Here is a 21,840-nt window from a genome sequence, read left to right on the forward strand (position 1 = left end):
AAATAAATTAAAAATAAATTTTAAACATCTAAAAAAAACAAAGAAGAAAGGAAGGAAGGAAGGAAGGAAGGAAGGAAGGAAGGAAGGAAGGAAGGAAGGAAGGAAGGAAAGACAGAAAGAAGGAAAGAGGGAATGAAAAGGAAAACAGAACCCAAATAGCAGCTCCTGCTGATGAGCCTGTGCAGTGGCAAAACGGGAAGCTGTCATCATTGCTGATGTGTCAGCTGGTGCAGCCATGTGGATATCAGCATCGGGATTTCTCAATAGTCATTCAACCCTGCTATGAGTGAGGCGGGAGAGAAGAGTAGAGAACATTTGGGGTATGACAGAGAGAGAGCGCCCCACCTTCCAATCTAGTTGACGTCATCAGGACTTCTGCACAATTGAGACCTGCTGGTGGTCCTTTGCCCTCCTCACTGTGACCCTGTGATTTTTTAGACTGTCACAAGAAATCTCATGTGGAGAGTATACTCACTGAACCCCTGGTGCAAACTTAGTGGCTATTGGCTTCACATTATCACCATAAAAATATAAAGTCATCCAGTCTAGAAAAATTGATACAACTAGGAAACCTGGAGTTAAACAAAATCAGCCAGACTCAGAAAGACAAATGTTCTATGTTTTTTCTCATACCCTTTTATGTAGATCCCATATTTTAATATGCTGGATATATGAATATAAGGAAATAATTCAGGAAACTACAGAGACACATGAGAAATTAAACAGTAGTTTTAAGGGGAAGGTGAAAAGGGGTGAAGAAAGCAAAAGGAAGGCTAGGCTGAGAAAAGGAGTGTAACCAGAGTGAGCAGGGCAATTAGGAAAAGAAACACCAACAAAAAGATAGTATGTACCAAAACATCACAACAAAGCCATTCCTTCAATACTAATTTTGAAAGATTAATAAGAAAAATTATGCATGTTATGTTTGTCTTATTTAAACAACAAAATTAACTAGAAATAAATTCTCATTTCATCAATCAGTATCCAGTGATCAGGAGTTAGAAAACACAGCAGTTATTTTAATGTAAAAAGCTGATGCAGAGAATTGCCAGACAGGTATTCCAGAATAGGGGAGAATAGAAAAAAACACAGGTAACACCCAGGAAGCAGCTACAGCATTCTCCCTGATGAAGCAGAGGGAAGTGGTTGAATTATTAAACTCTGTGGCTGCTGTATATTCATCACTTGGATAGAACAAATACAATGCTGAGGATATACAAATAAGAAAGAGAACAGAAGAAACAGTAAACACTAGTTTTAGCTTTAGCTTTTCCTGCCTTCCATTCTCTCTTTAATGTCACTATGGATAGATGTGAACAATCAGAGTGTCAAGTTTGAAGAAGAGACAACTGTTTAATAAATTATATTTAAATCAGGAAGACTTTTATTACATTCAAAAGTCAAATATAATGCAACCATTAACATTAATGAAGTATATAAGTGAGTGTTATCAGAAAAAGACTATTATATAGTATGACAGCAAGTAATATCATTAAGTAAAAGCAATGCTACGTAACAGAATAAAATATCCGACCATGCATGCCTTTAAAAGCCCATTCCATGTTCGTGGAAAGTATCAACACTTTTTGAATGCCCATACCACCCCTATTATTTACAGATTCAGTGCAACCCTACAATAATCCAAGTATTTTTCACCAGGGTAGAAAATTGATTTTAAAATTCATATTTAACCAAAAGACTGCACAATCAAAGCAATTTTTAGTGTAGACAACAAAGATCATTCCAAAAGAAAAATCTTTTTTCCTTTATTTTATAAATTACACTTTATTCATTTTGTATCCCCCCATAAGCCCCTCCCTCCTCCCCTTCCAATCCCACCCTCCCTCCCCTTTCTGCATGCATGCCCCTCCCCAAGTCCACTGATAGGAGAGGTTCTCCTCTCCTTTCTTATCTGAGTCTATCAGTTCACATCAAAAGTGGCTGCATTGTCCTCTACTGTGGCCTGGTAAGGCTGCTCCCCCCACAGGGGGAGGTGATCAAAGAGCAGGCCAATCAGATTATGTCAGAGGCAGTCCCTCTTCCCATTACTATGTAACCCACTTGGACACTGAACTGCCATGGGCTACATCTGTGCAGGGGTTCTAGGGAAGAAAAATCTTATAATCAAAATAGCAAAATATTGCTGGAAACATAGACCTAGCAATGAACAGAACCAAATTTTAAAAAATTCATCTCTTTACCTTCAGTTAATTTTCAACAAAGCTCCTGAGAACACAAATGCAGAGAAGATAATCTCTTTAAGAATTGGGAAGGGAAAACTGAATATCCACATGAATAATAAAAGGAAAAAAAGGGGGCTTTTTTTCCCACATGGCAAAAAAAAAAAAAAATCTACTCAAGTGGATCAAAGATTTAGTTACAAAACCTGAAATGTAAAACCCTTGGGTAGGTGGACTAGAATAAAGCTGCAACAGTATAGGCCAGAGAAATATTTTCTTGGATATAACAAAAAAAAGTCATTGGCTCCATAAACAAAAGAGGAAAAAATACAAATACCTGAATAACCCATGATCAGTAAAAGCATCAGTTAGCACTGAAGAGACATGTGCAGAATGGGAGGGATGCTAGGAAGTCATGTCTGTCTCTCATCAAGGACTGCATGTGGCTTTTCCTAATGAAACCTGAACAGCTGAGAAAATGGATAATGCCTATCAAAAGACTGCTGATAGCCAAACTCACTAGTTTAATAGCCAAATGTCCAAATATGCTTTCTTGCTGGTGTGATAAAACACTGACCAAAAACATCTTTTGGAGTGACAAAGAGGTTTATTTTAGCTTACAGCTTATAGTCTATCATCTAGGGAGCTCCTGGAGAGCTTCTCCATTCTGCTGTACCTATATGGCACTCTTGTGAGCATTTCAATGTCTAATCAAACCTAAGGATTCCCCTTATGCTTGCCCCACATGTCCACTTCCCAAAGATTAGTATTGTCAGATCTAAGGGATAATCATCATTTTACCACTGAGGAAAACTGTATTAGTGAAAATGTAAAAAGTAGGATGCCATGATAGATTTTGTCCATGTCACGAAAGATATAATTATCAGATAATAGAAAATTAATTGAAAGCCACAATCTGGAAAACAGAAGCATCCTCAGCTTCAGAGGAGAAATTAATGTGACCAAATTTCTTTAATCATTCCACAAAGGAAAGTATATAGTTCCCTTTATGGATTGGAAGGAAGACCAGAGGTTAGTTCTGTGACAGACAGAGGCTGCACCCACCTGGCTGTGGGGCTGACATTGCAGTCATATGATAAGAAAGTTCTAATTTCTGAGGACACAACAGTAGCCTACCTCAGAGAGACCCAGCCTGATACCTGGTAGACAGATTCAATTTGCAATCATTTTCATTACCACTTCCTCTTCAGACATAATCATGTTCAAGTTGAAAATCATATAATTTAAATTATAAAAGCCAATCTTCATACTAACAGATAAGAGTAGCTCTCACTCATCAAAAATCTTTTCCACCTTAGAAACAAGTGGAGACTACTACAGAGATGCACAACTGACCAAACGCAGAGAATAAGCATTCGCTCTGTGCCCAACCCCAAATGACACATTTCCAATGTGACCCAAACACCCAAGGCTCAGCGGAAAAAAAAAAAATTGTAAATGGAAAGTTTCTAGGAGTGATAGAACTAAGATGTGTGCTTCAAATCAGCATCTTTTATATAGTACAGAGCAGCTGCACCTAAGAAATCTAAACATGCCACCACCTAAACAAGACCTGCATGTCAAGATTGATATGTTGACATGCCTTATTGTCATGCCAAAGTGAAGGAGAGAATTTCTCAAGGCCCTACTCCCAGATGAAGAGCTACAGGCCATCAATGGCTACTGAGAGAGGAGGAATCCAAAGAGATGAGCCCTCTGACAAGGTCACCAATACAAGTGTTCAGCCCTAAACACAAGCATATAGAAACAACATTAAACAGAAAATGAATTCAGTAGGTTTGTTTAAAATTGTGTGTGTGAATAAAATAACAATAATAATTAAGAAGCGGTCATGAATTTGAGAAGGAATAAGGGGACCCGAGGAGTTGGGGAAATGATGTAAATCCATTATAAAATTCTCAAAAAAAATAAACACTTATATTAAAAATCCACTCAAGATTGTCTACCAGTGATATGCACATATTGAGATAGTTATGACAATCATAATTTTAAAAGGACATTGCTTAAATTTATATATTTACTCTATATCCCAATCGTTGCCCCTCCTTCTCCTCCTGCTCACATCCTCCCACTTTGTTCCATCTGCCCTCATCTTCTCAGAAAAGATCCTTATCCACTGAGGCCAGGCAAGGCACCTCCCCCCCAGGGGAAGTGATTGAAGAGCAGGCAACAGGGTCCATGTCGAGGCAGTACCAGCTCAACTTACTAGGGAACCCACATGAGGATCAAGTTACCCACTGGTTACATATGTGGAGCGGGCCTCGGTCCAGCCCATGCATCATCTCTATGAGCCCCCATTGGCCTAGGTTAGTTGGCTCCGTTGGTCTTCTTGTGGTTTTCTTTTTCCCTATGGGTCCTTCTATCCTTCACACACCCCAGTCTTCCACAGGACTCCCCTAGCTCTGCCTACTGCTTGGCTGTGTGGGATGATGGGTGGGGCCCCTCAGAGGATGGTTATGCTAGGCTTCTGTCTGTAAACATAGCAGGGTACGGCTAATGGTGTTAGAGGTTGGCTCTCTCCCATGGGGTGGGTCTCAGCTTGGGCCAGGCATTAGTTGGACATTACCTCAGTTTCTGCTCTATCTTTATCTTTGCACATCTTGTAGGCAGGGTAAACTTTGGGTCAAAGGTTTTGTAGGAGGATTGGCGTTCCCCTCCCAACACTGTAAGTCCTGCCTGGCTAGAAGGTGGCCTCCCCAGTTTCCATGTTCCCTGCTGATAGGAGACTTGGCTAGGGTCATCCCCATGTCCTCCCAAGAGTCTACCCTGTTGCAGGTCTCCAGCTTGACTCAGAGATGCCCTGTCCTCAGTTTCCCTTTTCTCTCCAAGTCCTCTTGCTTCCCCTCCTCACTCTCTCCACATCTTATACTAGCCTCATCATTTCCCTCCCCACACCCTCTCCTACTCAGTTCCTTGACCTCATCAGAAGTGGATGGAAATATATATATATATATATATATATATATATATATATATATATATATATATAATTTGGTGTGTAGCACAGCCAAATCATTCTGCCTTCTACCTGGAATTCTAGAGAGCTGGGATTATAGGCCTGTGCCACATTGCCTTGCTTCCTTTTTTCTTGTTGTTTGTCTTTTCCAATGAACATTCATCTTTTCTCCATGGTATTTACAACAAAAGTGATTTTTACTCTGAAAAATAAATTTTTAAAATCTTCCAATACATACCTTGTTTCCTATGATGTTTTTACAAGCAGAGAGACACACATGAACAATTAAACCATCTTCTTCTTTTCTATATTCTTGGAGTTTCTGTTCTCATACTTGTTTCCTTTATTTATTCAATTATTTTATGTTATTTAAGTATTAAATACACTTCTATGATTTGCTTCTCTCCTGACAAGGCCTCTGTTCCTACTTCTCCTGCCACCATCTGTGCCTATGAAGGTTTGAAGGGTTTAAGTCATTAAAATGGTGCAACATTCAGTCTTCTAAATACGTGTTTTGAGACTCCTTTAATTTTCAGCTACTAAAGAACTCTCAGATTACAAAGAGTTGAAGTCTTAGGAAGGGCAGCGTGGTGTTTGCATGCTTTCGGTGAATGCACACTATACGATGGAACAGAGTGCAGAAACCCATTCACTGAGGAGTACCAGCTCACTTCATGTTTCCCGAAAATGTCTGGGGGCTTGAGCTCTTATATTTTCTTTCTGTATTCTAATAACTAGTAACATACATCTACAAATGTCTTTCGAACTTTTAAGTGGTTTTGATACTGGCAAAGCTCAGCACTCTTGCACTAATTCCTCCCAGACGAGCTAGTAGTTTAAGTGTACAAGCTATTTTTAAACCTTTCTTCAGAAAGATAAGCCTAAGAAATGTGAGGAAAATAGAAGAGAATCCTATTAGCAAAAACAAAGCTCCTGAGACCATACTGCTAATCACAAGGTAAGGGCAAAGGCAGCCTCCTGTATTCCGCTAACACTCCTTTGCTTCAAGAGATTAAGTTAGAAGAGTAGGTCAATGTGATTGATTCCAACATCTGCAACTTTGTGCAGGTGGAAAAAACCACTATATCCTCTTCTAACTGCAACCTCTTTGAAAAAATTCTTCTCAAAAATAAAGTATGAAAATATTCCTTTGTTTTTCAGAAAATGTCTTTTCCTGAGGTTACTAAGCTTTGAAGAACGCTGAGTCACAAGATTTTAGACAAGGAAGGTTTGAAAGTTCCAAAGTTAACAAACAGTAAGCCGGAAACCGACTCAGGAGGATAGGAATCCTAGCCTCTGTGTGCACTGTCTGGAATCATAATGCCACGGGTGACAAGAAGCAGAGCCCTGCTTGAAGAGCTATGATGTACGGAGTCCTTTGAATCGGGAAGAGCTTAGCAGACAAAAATGGCAAGATGCAATTGATGCTGCCACAGGCTTTGCTTCTGTGTTTTTATAAGTAGAGTTCATTTATATAGAGGGTACTCCGAGCAGCCTCCAAACCCCTTCCAGCTGTGACTCCTACTATGACATGTAAGCCTTTTTGCCTCTAATTGTGAAAGAGCTTGTACTCCTTTTTCCTTGTCCTTGTAAGCAATTGGCAGAATCAGCTTTGAACCATCAATATGTTGTGTTTCAGTTCTGGAAATCACAAGGCTGAAGTCTGTCACCAAGCTAGCATCAAGCTATCAGCATGATAGTGATACTCCTGAGACACTAGGGAAGAGTTCATCTCTGTCTTTTTCAGCTTTTGATACTGCGCAGATGCCTTCCTGTCTCATGTCTTCCCTCACTGCCAAAGCTGATAATGGCCACACAAGCCTTTTTCACGTGTCCTTTCTCTAATAAGCCTTTATGATTGCAGTGTGCACTGTAGTGTCTGGGGTTTTCTCCTGCTCAAGAACTGCTGATTTAACTGCCTTGATTCTAGCTGTAGAGATAACAACCCCCTTGCTTGTCAGGATCTCAGCATATTCAGAGTTTATGAAATTCACAATGCAGATGTCACTGCTGGGCATTACCGGCCTACCACAGACTTCACAGGTTTTTTTGTGTTGTTTTGTTGTTTGAGAAATAAATGAAACAACATAACATGAAAAATAGTTATATATTGTCTGTAGAATGTATCCAGTGAATGATATTCACATGTAAATATTTATAAAGAAAGCAAATATGCATTCCTAAGTCTAATTTTCCTGGTCAAACTCAAAGCAAACAAAAATGTATACAGTGGCTAGATGTTGTACACATTTAAGCAAGCACGCCTATGCATGTACACGGTACTTTTACTGCTCCCACAGGAAGCAGGTTGAGTCACTCTACACACAAAGCTTCTCCACTCTCAGGTTTCACGATCGTATTGTTTCAGCTGTGACAACAAAGTGGGTCAAGGAATACTGTCAACTCGCTGGAGTTAACACAAAGACCTAGCTAACTGTCAGCTTGCTGGAGTTAACACAAAGACCTAGCCATTAAGCTAGCAGGACGCATCTCCAAAGGGCAGTCACAGGCACAGAGCATCCACTAAAAACCTCTACAGAGAAACAAGGAGCACCGCTGTCTGCTGCTCCGCCATCTCCATTCAGCTCTAAGATCTAAATTACGGCCTATTTCTCATCTCTTAATCACTTCACACAAGTCAAGTGCCCTTAGAAGAGACTGCAGAGGGTAGCACACATCTCATCCCATTGATTCTAAATTAATTTGATTTTTTCACTCCTAGCTATTACACTTCCTGGGTTGATGAAAAAAAAAAAAACTTGGAGTAATTTAATAAGACCTGACATTAGTAGTTTAGGAACAAAAACTATTTGAACATGTATTTCCACTTAAATAGAAAGCTTGAATACATATAAGAATTTTTATGATAGAATTGAATAAACAAAATAACAAATGAAGTAATAATTACAAAGATTTGTAAGTATATATTTAGTATTTTAGATAAATCGATATGTGTATTCACATATATATATAATATTTCTTTAAAGGGTATAAGCTTCTGTTTTGTATATCTTTTCTTTGAAAATAATGACAGTGAAATTTAAAAATTTGTCTAGAAGTTAACTCTCACAGGAAGATAGAAGAAAATGATAGAAGTGATACTTTATTCAGCTTTGAGTCTTGAGTGTTACCTAGCTACCAAAAGTTGTTTTTAGATTTCAATACCGACACTATTGTCTGTTACAAATCAGTACACTGGTGTCCACACAGCTATAAGACATGCATGACTACTGCCTTATATACTTCCCTTAACAACATGCTGGCCTTACATCGACTACACACAGTAAATACTGTTTACCGTCTAAATGTCAAAATATTGAATTTTGTATTTATAATTTCTATGACATGAGAAATCAGAAGCTGCAATACAAAAGTAAAATAGAAACATATCTCAGTCAGAATAATGGAGTGATTTTCCTCCTTTTAAATGTAAAGTGAGACTTCCCTGGTGGAAATGCACTCGGAGCAGTAGAACCAACTCAATGTGGAGATTCAAGGTTTTCCAGAAACCTTGTCTGTAGGTCCCTACGATATCACAGGGATCCCACTTTCTCTATTCCTTAAAGAGTACTTCGATGTTTATATAGAAACGGAACATTGCTGAAGCTCCCAGATCTCATCAAGATCCTCATTTTACAAAGAGAAAAGTATTTTAGACCTACACAGTAGAATTAGCCTCAAATAGATAAAGTCAGCCTCGCACAACTATGCTCTTTCATTACTGGCTGTTAGGCAAGGGCCTCTGTATTTTCATTGGCTCTCACATCTCCATTTCTCACACTGAATCAAGGGAAGGCATGAGACCTTCATAAAAGCCTCACTTACGTGGTATGCTGCGGAGTGGAGGAGGAGGCACATTGTTAATGGCTACCATGTGAGCCAGAATAGCTGATGGGAGGCAACCCAGAGGCATTTTGGCAACTTCTATGGCAGCTAGACAGAGCCTACTTCAGTATCAGAGGTCCATACTTAGTTTTGGAGCATCATAAAACAGAACCTTCGAGCTCTTCTCTGATAGGCCAAGCCCACAGAATCTTCCTATTCACAGTTCTGATGCAAGAATAAGGTCTAGGTCAGGAAGAACTCTACTTCAGTGGATTAATGAAGGAGGTTATGTGAGCTACATGGCTAAGGAAAATGAAAAACAGCACTGAATTCATAAGGCAGACACAAATTTAGTCAAAGTACTCATAACTATTAAGTTAAATTTTCTTTTGTTGGTCTTCCATGATTTAGAATTCTTTCCTTGCCTACTTGGTCTTCACAGAGCAAATCAAAGGCCCTTTTTCTAGCACCAGTAACAGAAAAAGTAGAAGTTTTCTAATCTCTGTGTTTATAACACGAGGTAAAATAGCATTCTATTTATTACAGAGAAGTAAACTCACCCTTACATACACGTGACTATATCACGTTGCTATGTGATATGCGTTTCAGTTATTTTCTCTGAGCCACAGTGACCAGAGCTAGCTTTAATACTGGCATGCTGGGAAGCAGAGGAGACACACCGTTGATGGCTATCAGGGAAGACGAGCTACTGGAAGAGAGAGCAGGCATCTTGACAGCTCCAAAGCTGTCACAGGTTACTTGATGGATAAGCAATTGCTCTAGTGCAATATACATTCTGTATATTATCTTTTGGATTTTGAAATATTATTTTGATATCTACCTTAGGTAATATATACAAGGAATGAGAGCTGGCTCTCCCCATATATCTGTGTGTCCCAGAGATTGAACCCATGTCATCAGTCTTAGCAGTAGAACAGTAGAAGCCTTTATTTAGTTGTGCCATCTATCAAAACTTATATTTTATCCTTTCTCTTTTTCATATATAACAAACCACATACATTGAAAGACATATAAGATCATACAAATTTTCATATTAAACTAGATCTTGCTTGAAATATTTACTTACTTAATATTCTATGTGTGAGGGTGGATATGTGATATATGTGATGTGTGTGTGTGTGTGTGTGTGTGTGTGTGTGTGTGTAGGTTCATGCATTCACACACAAATGTGTGACGACCACAGTACAACACCAGGTGTCTGCTCATACTGACTTCCATCTTGCTTTCTTAAGACAACATCACTTACCTGAAGTTCTCTGATTACCCAGGTGTTTGACCAGTACACCCTTGAGATTCTTCTGTCTCTGTATCCTAGCTCTGGAATTACAATTGCTCACTGACATTCCCCCAGCTGTTGTGAGGGTGCTGGGGATATGAATTCAGGTCCTCTTTGCTTACATAGCAAATGCTTTACCCACTGAGACATTTTCCCAGCCGATTGAAAGGAGAAATTGAAAAGAAAATCGCTAATTTAAAATACAAGCAAACAAAACATTTCTGAGGAGTAAACAGTGCAATAAAGCTGTTTATTAATTTTATGCAAAATCTATATATCTTCATGAAAATGAGTACATGTGTGTTTATAACAAACCTTCAGTTCACAAGCACAGCTTACTCCAAATGTTTCTTCTGATGAGTTTTCCCAGTGATGGTGAATCCTTTGCAAATGTGTTCTAAGAACAATAACATAATCACGTGGTTTATACTTGATAGAAAGATGCATTAAATTACATGGTTGGGACTTCCTGAATATTCCTCATAAATCTACACATGTCTCAGCCACTTGTTTGTAAAATTATATTAAATAAATAACTTAATTTGTCTTAATATTAATAATCTACTCTATAGAATAGAGATAATGTATCTCACACAAATAATACAAAGAATGAAGATAAGGGTATAGCATGCTGTGCCTGGAAGTGTGAATCATTTTTTAGTTCATACTAAAGATTGTACTGAGATAAATGGTGAAAGATAAGAATAAGTCAAATGGTAAGAAGCAAAAAATTTCAGAGACAGATTCATTCATTTAGCTGTAATTTTGCAAAATTCTAGATTTAGCAAATTGGAAGGCATGGAGAGTCTTACATACATACAAAGAGGTGGTGCCTATCTGAGATCTTGCCAAGTTAGCATTCAGTCTGTAGAGCTAGTACTCTGGAACTGAATGAAGTAAACATAAAAGAAAGGAAGATGAAAGAGGAGCAAACTAAGGAGATGTAAAAATTGTTCATAAAAGAGATGGCAAAAGCTATAAGTAAGCCAGCCATGGTACTGGGGAGGAAAAAGGAAGAGTGTTGAACATTCATAAAAATTGGAAGATTTTCACAATGCTCATACATCTATATACTTCTCAAAGTCAATTATTCCACTCTAAGAAATAAACACTCTAAGATATAGCTACAATAAATAAGTTCTAAAATAAATGAAGTTGGTATACAAAAGAGATACTTAGATGCCATGTTTATTGTGACATTATCCATGCACAAAAGTTTTGCTCTCTGGGTGCTCAAGTTATTTGTATTTAAAAGGAAAATATCTACTTTATACTTGCAAGGATATGAGCTTTGTCTCCTGGCCTTAGAAAGAGAAAGAAAAATGTCTATTCTCTTATATTTCTTGTCTTCTTACGTTTTCTTTACTGTGACTTAGATGTTCCCAAAGATTCAATTGGTCATATGCATAACTACCTACAGAGGTACCTTAGAAGGAAGAGTTATGTGGGTATAAATGGCGAGTGGTATTGCTTTTAAGCCTGTAGCAAGACAATAGCATCATGGCAAAAAGGCGGGGAACAAGAAAACTGATTACTGTGTGACATCCAGGAAGCAGAGAGAGGCAAAGAGGTAGGCTCTTAAAATAACATTTACCTGACAAAGAGTAAAGGAAGGACTACTTCCTCCAAGAGACCCATCTCCAAAGAGTCCACCTAGTCATTATCAGTGGATTAACTAGTGATAAAGTTGAGAACTCTTAATCCAAATACACTTCCAAAGCTAGCATTCAGTTCTTTATTTAACACAAGAGCCTCGTAGGAAATGTTAAGTTAGATCCATAACATGACAGAACCCCAATCAAAAGCTCTCTGTTTTGACCAAACCCTGTTTCCTGGCTGTTGTTCCTTTTCCCACAGAGAGTGAAACTATTACTTTTACCAGATCTCTTGCAGTACTTGCAAGGTTGTACCGTAAGTGATTTTCTTTATCATCCTTTAATGTTTTATTTAGTATTCATATATGAATATAAAGCATTGGGATTGAGAGACCAAAGAATTAAAAGTTTAAAGCACAAGCCTGAACAAAGGCTAGCCAGGTGGAGACATATCCATCCTCCTGCTGGGGGGGGGGGGGTTGGGAGGAACCAGCCTTACTGCATTCTTTTGCTGCTCACTAGAGATACAGTTGCTAGGAAACCAGCTCATCTCCCCTAGGACAGCCAAAGAAGGGAAGCCAAAGCATTAATGGTTTGGGGGCCTTCCTATAGCCAATCAATTAAAAATTCAAAGTGCCATTTTGTGTTTTGACCAATAGATGCTTGCCAGGCAGGAATTCCCCTGCTTTGGGTACACTGGGAGGGACCAGACCCTTTAAATCACCTGCCTAACCTGAGCACTAGGCTCTAGGCTCTCAACCACTCCGACGGTGAGAGTGTGAACCCAAGCTAGCTTGTAATAAAAAGATCCTCATGTATTTTGCAACGAGCTCAACTCCTGCTGGTCTTTTGGGGTCTTGCAATCCAGGCACAATTCTGTCTATCAATGTTTCTCTCTCTCTCTCTCTCTCTCTCTCTCTCTCTCTCTCTCTCTCTCTCTCTCAGCAAGTCTACTTTTCTGACTATATGTGTATGAGTATGGGGCCATCCACTAAGTACAGGTAGCCTCTCAAAGACTGCAACTCTGAAAACTGCCTCCCCAGCAGCCCTCAGTTGCCAATAGCTCCTCACATATTTTTCATATAAACCCTGCCCCCATCTATGGTTGAAACTGTGGCTGCCTTGACCCTATGAAAGTTTTGTGTGTACATTCCTTCCCTGTGAGCTCACATTCAGCAAACAATGTTTTGTTACAGACATCTACCCCTTCTGCCTCTTGTAATCTTTCCACCCCCTCTTGTGACCTCTCAGCTTTGTAGGGAGAGTCTGTGAAACAGAGCTCTCATTTATAGTTGAGCATTGCATTAGCTCTTATTCTCTTACCAGGTTGGGTCTCTGTATTACCCAAAACCACAAAACCAAAAGTAACTTTTAAAAAGGTGCCATTCACGTCCTCCTGATTTTTCCTAACATCATCCCATTGTCATTTATACTTGACAGTTTCAATACTTTGATGCACTATGCTCTGTGAAGTTGTGTAGAGATGTGTGCCCAGTTCTGCTTTTCCTCGTGATTTAAGGAAGAACATTCTTCTTCTTTCTTTATTGCTCTAGCCTTGCACTCTACACTGATACAAATCACTGTAATTTGTACCATATAGTACACTATCTATACAAAGTATCCTGTAGAAACTTCTGCAATAGCCTGCAATATTATAAATCATTGTGCTATTTTAGTAAAAAATGTTGTTTAGGTAAATATCCACTGTTGTGCACATTTCCTCCAGAGAACTACCAGTCACATTTTATTGCTCAGAATAAAGCATCTTAGTGGTAATAATTTTCTGTTAGCAGTTTCTTTCTTTTGCTCTTTCTTTTTGTCCATTTTTCTTTCTTCTTGGTGGCATCTGCTCTTTAAAACTATTTTATGCTGACTACATTCAATGCATTTAAAAACAATGTGTGCACATGTTTATATATAACACATAGCTGATAATCTCTTTGATACTTTATTAATAGATGTTTTATTACATGATTTCTGCAACAAGTATAGAGCAGTTTGATGGGTAACAGTGAAATGCCTTAGCTGAAACAATGCAGTGACTTCATTCGACAAACTACATGAGTTTGTTATCAGTTTGATAATGCAGCTATCAGAAAAAAAATCTAACTGAAACACAGGTTTGGATCACGTCAATACTGATTATTCATCTGTTTTCTATGACATGTCAAATTGTTCCTTAAAACTGTATTCTATTCTAGACAAAATCCCTAGTTGTTTTTCTGTGGATGGACTCCTATCAATGGTATCAGTCACACTTAATCAAAAGAAACAAAACCATTAGAAAATATATGAAATAGGTTTTTTGTTTTACTGCGATTTCAGTTTACACAGTGAGAGCACAAATATATCTCATCCACTTACTTATCGTTTCTTCAATTACCTAATTTTCATTTTCCCTCAAGTTCCTAAACATACTTTAAAAAGCTCCCGAGTCACTATCCAAGACACATTCAGGGGATTAGAGGTAACAATAAAGTTCAAAACAGTATCTGTGTGCCAGCTCCAGTAGCTTACTTCCAAGTACTCTGTAGAATAATCACAAATTCTTTTTAAAGACAAAACAAGATATTGTGATGTAGTTTAGTTGATCAAGCGTGATATAATATGCAGGAGATCCTAGGCTCAACCCAGCAACACACACACAAATGAATAATTCAAATGGCAAGAGTAGTAACAAAAACACGATGGCAATATGTGAGGAAAATCAGATCAATGAGGATATACCCGTTGTATATAGAACTATGTTGCCCCAAAGAATTCATGTTGAGCTGTACTGAAAAAAATAATAATAATAATTTTTTTTTTCCTAAATGGGGTCTCCATCGAGATAAACAAGTAAAAATGAGGACATTAAGGCAAATCCTTATATAATTTGAGATTTTGAACATGAACATGACTGTGTGTGGAGGAGAGACAAAGTGAAAATGGACAAGAAGAAGATGGCCATTCAACTGGCACACCTACAAATATCTACTGAGAACTGCATGCAGACAGCCACAATAAGAAGACGGGGAAAGAGTTATGGATGCTGGAAAGATGGCTCAGTGGTAAGGACTCTTTGCAGCTCACGCAGATGATTAGAGTTTAATTTCCAATACCCAGAACTGATTTCTCACAGCCATCTGTCTCCAGTGCCAGGGACTTTAGCACCCCCTTCTGGCCTTTGGAGTTTTCGGCACACACGCACATACAGACACAAAATGTGTGTGTTTAAATAATAATTTTTTTCTTTTTTAAATTATAGAACAATAACTTCATTTCCTTTTTACAAGAAAAGTCAAATCTTTGTGCTTTATTTCATGTTTTTATTATTTAAAACAATTTTAAATTAAAATATAATTTGATCATGTTCAGCCTCTACCCAGTACTTCCCGCTCCTCTCCCCCTCCTTAACCACCCAACTTTAAGTTCTTTCTCAAAACCAAACAAAATCCTAATACAACGAACCCCCGTAAAACAACAACAAAAAAATTAAAAAAAAAAAAAAACAGACGAAAAACTGTAACCACATAAAAGTATACACAAAATCCCCGGACTCCGTTATATGGTGAACTGAACCTGGGGCCTGCCCTGGAGTGCTTGATGCACCACTGCCACTTTGTAGGAGAAAACTAATTTTTCCTCTTCCAATAGGCATGGACGAGAGTTCCCTTGTGGCTGAGTTTTCACTGGGCTGGAGAGATGGTCAGCCAGTAAAGGTTAGGCTCACAACCAAAATAAATGTTTCGTAAAAAAAGGATTTTTTTTCCTCTAGAGTGTCGAGAGAGAACAGGGCCTGCTGAAAGCTTAGTGCAGACTGGCGGCCTCCAGAACTGTGTAATGATTAATAGCATTATTTTAGGTCACCTGTTGTTTAGCACTTCATTACCACAGCAATAGGAAACTCATGTATTACTCACCTTTTCATTTCATAGCTCATAATACGGCCTTACTCACTCATTTTAAGTCAGGTTGGTGCACAGAATGAGGGAGGGGCTATGGCTGGGATACAAAGTAAATAACCTGTGATTAATCTAAAAAAATAAATAAAAATTATAAAATAAATAAATAAATATTGAAACAAGAAAGAAAAACCTGCTAAAGCCCTTGTGGGTAGCAAGCCCTTTCCCTACGTTGCAGCTGCTTCAGATCTCTGCTGTTTCCTCACTGTGCTCCTTAGCCATCATTCTAAGTGCACGTCACAGGATGATTCTCTGCTCTGTGCTACTGCCTCTCCCGGCCCCAGCCTAGAGCAGAAGACAATATCAAAAGACGATGGAAAGACGTCAACTACACACTATAGATTACGGAACCTAGACTTTAAAGTACTTAACACATTTTTACAATTTTTACCACTTTAGATAGAAATCTTTATAAAATATCATCTTAAAAAGTTAATGAGCGCTGGGGCTACTGACCCAAGATCATCAAGAGCATTTACACTACAGAGCTATAATGCCGTGTTACAAAGCTATTTAGCTGCGTTGCTGTCACAGCTTGATAAATGGATTCATTCTTTAACTGGAGACATCCCTGATTTTAGTATTTTTATTGTAGTCATTTCATTTTGATGTCTGTCGATGTGGCAATTCTAATCCACTCTTTTGAGTAGCACTTCCCAAAGCTGCCAATTAAACTGGTTTCTAACAGGGTGTATAAACATTCAGCGGCTTTGCAAGAAGTCACTTCCGCAGAGGACCTGTTGCCCAGCAACAGAGGCAAGGTCAGGTTCAGAGAAAATATCTCTCCTGAGGCCATGCCCTTTCCAATGGAGGCGAAGTATATAGACTGATGATACAAGAGAGTGGATCAATGTGTACAGTAACGCGTGCATAGTAATGATGCATAGTAATGTATGCAGCATGTGATAGACTCATTCCATTAAGTCAATTGTTTGGTTAGGAGGGGAGTTCAATTAAATGTCCCCAAAGCCCATCATCATCCTTGCTGGTTTCCAACATACTTAATGAAACTGTTTTGTTTCTTAACACTACGGTTATGTTTGCTTCATATATAACACTGTTGTTCTATAATTTTAGAACAGATTTTTGGTTTTACTTATAAGCAATCTATTGTTTTTGACAACTGTGTATGTACAATTCCTGTTTACATTAAACTTTATATGTATTTGGCCATTTTGTGAAAAAGTAATTGTCAATTGTTTTGAGTGCTTCTTTATAATTAAATTGATCTAAATAATTGTTATTCAATTTTTAGTTGTAACTAGTTATGGAATAGATCTTTCTCTGAGTGTACTTCTCCCTTGGACAAGTGAGAAAAAAATATATTTAAAAAGATGCTACCTCCTACTTAGCCATACAAGCTGTGGCTTCACAATGGAAGAAATAAAGAGATTTGGTAAGCATCACTATTGCAGCATAGAGTTCAATCCCCAATACCAAAAAAATAAAAATAAATAAATAAATAAATAAATAAATTAAATCATTGCTGTATCCTACAGCAATACAGCTGCATTAGAAAACAAAACAAAACCTACTTTGGCATTTACTATAATTTTCAGCTAGTCAAAGAAGAGAAATCACTTTCTTTTAACATTTCAGCATAAGTTACAAGTAATTAGATCATGGGGTCTTAACATTTCTTCAGCCTGATGATGAGGATGACAGGTGTAAGCATTTTGAGGGAGGCACATAGTAAGGAGGAGATAAATGGGCTTGAATTACAGACACCTACTTCAGAATTCGTTAAAACTAAATGAATCACTTAAATTACCTTAGACATATTCTCAAAGTTATACTTGTTTCATATTAAATTATACTTATTGGACTGAAATCAAGTCTAAAACATATTTAGACTGCCAAATTTAGAATGTCATACATATTTTTAAATTTAAAATGCAAGGACTCTAGGGAAAATACCACAAAACTCTTCAAAGGAAAAAAAAAATACTCCAGTACCATAGGGACAAAACATTGACAAAGACTGTCAAGCTCAGCGGCTGCCTGATGATGACCCTAGTTGAGATGTCTGCTCTTAGCTATAGTTTCAGAGGCATCAAAGTATTCTTTGGTCTCCTGGAAATTGTCAGATTTGTCTGGCGTTGCTGTTACTTTGCAGTCAAATCTGTCTATTCATGAAATTTTAAAAAGCAAACAGCTACCAATAAATTTCAGCATTTGAATTTTGCTAATCAAAGAGAAGTCATTTAACACTTTTTTTCTAAAAGCATTTACCTCATTAGTGAGTTGCTTGAATTACACTCATTGCAATAAAAGCAAAATTCAGAATGAGCTGAAAATGTCAGAATATAATGTTATGTTTTGTGAATTAAATGTGCGTGAAGAAAACAAAACATGTGGTGAAGGTTGTGCCCCTGGCTGGTTGGTACCCCAAACGATAGGAGGTGAATGACTCTTGAGAATGATTACCTAATCAATGTCATTGATGTTGGTGGACTCATAATTTGATTATTGGGAAGTGCTGAAACTAGGAGCTGGGGTGTGTTGAAGGAAGTAAAGCAAGAACCAGGCCTTTGAAGGGCACAGAGTGTAGGTTCTCCACCTTATTCCAGGCCTGGTCAATGATCTAGCCAGCTTTGAGTTGCAGTCTATAAAACTGTGAGGCTAGGTTAAAACTTTCCTCTCTTTAAGTACTTTTTCAGATATTTGGTCACAACAATAAAATGTTGCCTATTTACTACACTAAAATCTTACCTAAGACAGAACTTTGGTTCTAAGTGTGTATGGGGTGGGCAAGGGGCTGCAGACGCCTACTCCTTACCTCTTGCAAAGGTCAGAAGAAGTCGACTAGAACAAGTCTAGAATGCTATAAACTGCGCCTTCTGTATGTCTCTATGGCTGCTCAGAAGACCAGAATCTTGACAAGAATGAGAATAGTAAAGACTGGGCTTATGACATATCAGTTGGGAATAAGGACTCTACCGCAAATTAGACTGAAGTCCATTTGTGTTACACTGTGGCAAAGAAGATCTCTGTATTCTGTCCATGTCTGGAGACTTTGAGGGAGACAGAGTGTAAACATAATAAGTGAGCTAAGCTAGGAATGATGGATGTGTCTGTAACACCAGCACTTGAAAAGCAAGGGTATAATGGTTAGGAGGTAGGAAGTAGACAGAGGTGGAAGAGCTGTGGCATTGCAAATTTGGAGCCAGCCTGAGCTGTACAGAGAGACTGATCTAAGAAGACCTAAGTTAGTAAGACTACTCTGGTGTGAACATTTCAAGACAGATCAGCATTAGACCATGGCATGGGGCTCTGCGGGCTTTGTTTTGTTTTGATTTTGTTTTTGTCTTTTTGTTGTTGTTGTTGTTGTTGTTTCCACTAAGTTAATACAAGAATTGGAAGAAAAATACACAGAAGTTATGTTTTTATTTGTGGCCATGATTAAATACCTGACAAAGCAACTGAAGGAATTTATTTTGACTCAGGGTTTTGGAGATGGGGGTTAGTGTTTTTAGGGGAGATGGCAGAGGAGGAGAACTCCCCCTTTCCATGGACTAGTGGAAGGGGTAGGAGGGACAAGGGAATGAGGGTGGAACTGGGAGGAGTTAAGGGAGGGGGCTTTAGTCAGGATATATAATGAATAAATTGTAAAAAATAAAATAAAAATTATAAAAAAATGAATGTCAATGTCATTTTAAAAAGCAACCTCTATACCTCTTCTTTTTTTTTTTTCCTGGAACAACTCAGAAATCAGTAAGCACAGCCAGTCAGAGTCTCTTGACTGTGCCTTGCGAAGAGAGAAACTTGGTGACACCCTCACACACAGAGCTGTCTAGAAAGCTGTCTTCCCACGACTTGTATTACATGTATCACGTTTAACCATCCAGGCACTCAGAGCCCACTGCTGTCATGATGGAAAACATCCCTACTATTGCTTAAGATAGCTGTAGAACTTGATACCTTCCATATGATGTCAATTTTGCAGGCACGCAGAAGGCAAGCACTGCATGGAGGCTTCCACCGATATTTCAGAAAAAAAAAAAATAGCTTAGAAAGTCAGATAATGTATACCAGAATTAAATTCCCTATGAGAAACTTTTTAAATTTAGTATTTTTACTGTATTCACTTTACATCTAGACTGTAGCCCCCTCCTTTGTCTTCTCCCACTCCCACCCAAGAAATTCTTAAAAAGGCAGGGTGTGTAAAGTTGTAAGAGTAATGACGAAGACACAATGCAGACCCTCAAAGCTGCAAATTCAATAGCATGAAATGTCTCCTGAGCAAAGCTTCAGGCAGAGTGATGCAACTAGTAGGGCCAGTAGGGCATTACTGACCAACCTGTTTAGAGCTTGAATGGTGGACACGGAGCTACAGAATTTACTAGCTGTTTTCTGTATTGCGTTGGCTCAGTTCCTCCTTGCTGTACTTTTATTCCTTCCCCTTTTTTAAGGAGGAAAGTATACACTGTCCCTCCATTGTATGTTTGAAGGATATAATTTTCATGTTTATTTTGCAGAACTCACAGGTATGGGTTTGCCTTGCATCTCATAGGATACTTTAAATATAAACTTTTGAATGACGATGGGAGTTTGAAGACTGTGAGAGTGCTTTTAGATGTTTTAAAGATGAGGTAGATGTGAGCATTTGGAAGCCAGCAGCATAATGTTATGATCTGGGACCATGGAAGTATTTCTCAGGTCAAGTGTTACAGTACTACTTTCAAAAATGAATATAAATACAAGGAAACAACTAAGCTTCTAAATTCTCATAATACAATTGACTAAAAGTGTTGTAACATTACATTTTTTTTCATGTCTAATGGTTTCTTCTTGGTAATATTGAGCAATTTATAATGACAATACATCTTATTTACTGAAGAAAATGGGAAAGCTAAATGTTTAGGAGATATTCAAAGAAATCTCCTCCTTCTAAACATACATATTATTTCCCTCACAGTTGAAATTGTCCCTGGGTGATTTGAAATTCTAAGTCAACAAAATAACTACTTTTCATTCACAAGTGGCACTAAATCCCAACCTTCCTTCAGATAAAGATTGAAGTTGTTTGTCCAACTAGATCTGAATTTTGTGCAAGGTGATGAATATGGAAATATTTGTATTCTTCTACATGAATACATACAGTTTGACCAGCAAAAATTATTGAAGATGTTGTATTTTCTTCCAGTGTGTATTTTTGGCTACTTTATCAAAATGGAGGTGACCATATGTGTTTGGATTTATGTCTGGGTCTTCATTTCGATACCATTGATCACTGTGTCTGTTTTTATGCCAGTACGATACAGTTTTTGTTACTATATAGCTCTTTAGCACAGCTTGAAATCAGGGATGGTGATATCTCCAGTAGTTCTTTTATTGTTCAGGGTTATTTCAGTTAACCCGTTTTGTTTTATCATATAAAGTTGCAAATTATTCTTTTAAGATCTGTAAAAATTTGTGTTGGAATTTTGATGGGGATTGCATTGAATCTGTAGATTGCTTTTGCTAGGATGGTCATTTTTCCAGTGTTAATCCTACTGATCCATGAACATGGGAGATCTCTCCATCTTTTGATATCTTCCTTAATTTCTTTATTGAAAGACTTGAAATTTTTATCATACAAGTCTTCTACTTGCTTGGTTAGAGTTACCCCAAGATATTTTATATTATTTAAGGTTATTGTGAAAGGTGTTGTTTCCCTGATCACTTTCTCAGTCCATTTGTCATTTGTCCATATGTAGACAACTGATTTTTTAAGTTAATCTTGTATCCAGCAACTTCACTGGAAGTGTTTATCAGCCATAGTAGCTCCCAGGTGGAATTTTTAGGGCTTCTCATGTGTCTTATCATATCATCTGCAAATAACAACATTTTGACTTCTTCCTTTACAGTTCGGATCTCCTCAATCTCCTTCAGTTGTCTGATTGCTCTAGCTAGAACCTCCCTACTATATTTAATAGATATGGAGTGTTTTGTTCCTAATTTTAATTGACTTGCTTTCAGTTTCTCTCCATTTAATTTGATGTTGGCTATAGGCCTGATATAAATTGTCTTTATTATGTTC

General features: G+C 37.9%; 1 protein-coding gene and 1 long non-coding RNA gene across 2 annotated transcripts in view; one reads left to right on the top strand and one right to left on the bottom strand.

The window, feature by feature from the left end:
* Window positions 1–9,271, bottom strand: part of Cnbd1 (cyclic nucleotide binding domain containing 1) — a 371,846-nt gene extending 362,575 nt beyond the window's left edge. The window contains 1 exon segment of the mRNA XM_060384618.1: window positions 8,983–9,271. Coding sequence (XP_060240601.1) covers window positions 8,983–9,070 — 88 coding nt within the window. The 5' untranslated portion in view covers window positions 9,071–9,271.
* LOC132654573 (uncharacterized) overlaps window positions 1–21,840 on the top strand; it is a 48,518-nt gene that overhangs the window by 7,025 nt on the left and 19,653 nt on the right. The gene's annotated exons all lie outside the window — the stretch shown is intronic.

The sequence above is a fragment of the Meriones unguiculatus genome, chromosome 6 (assembly GCF_030254825.1).
Source record: "Meriones unguiculatus strain TT.TT164.6M chromosome 6, Bangor_MerUng_6.1, whole genome shotgun sequence".
Classification (NCBI taxonomy): Eukaryota; Metazoa; Chordata; class Mammalia; order Rodentia; family Muridae; genus Meriones; species Meriones unguiculatus.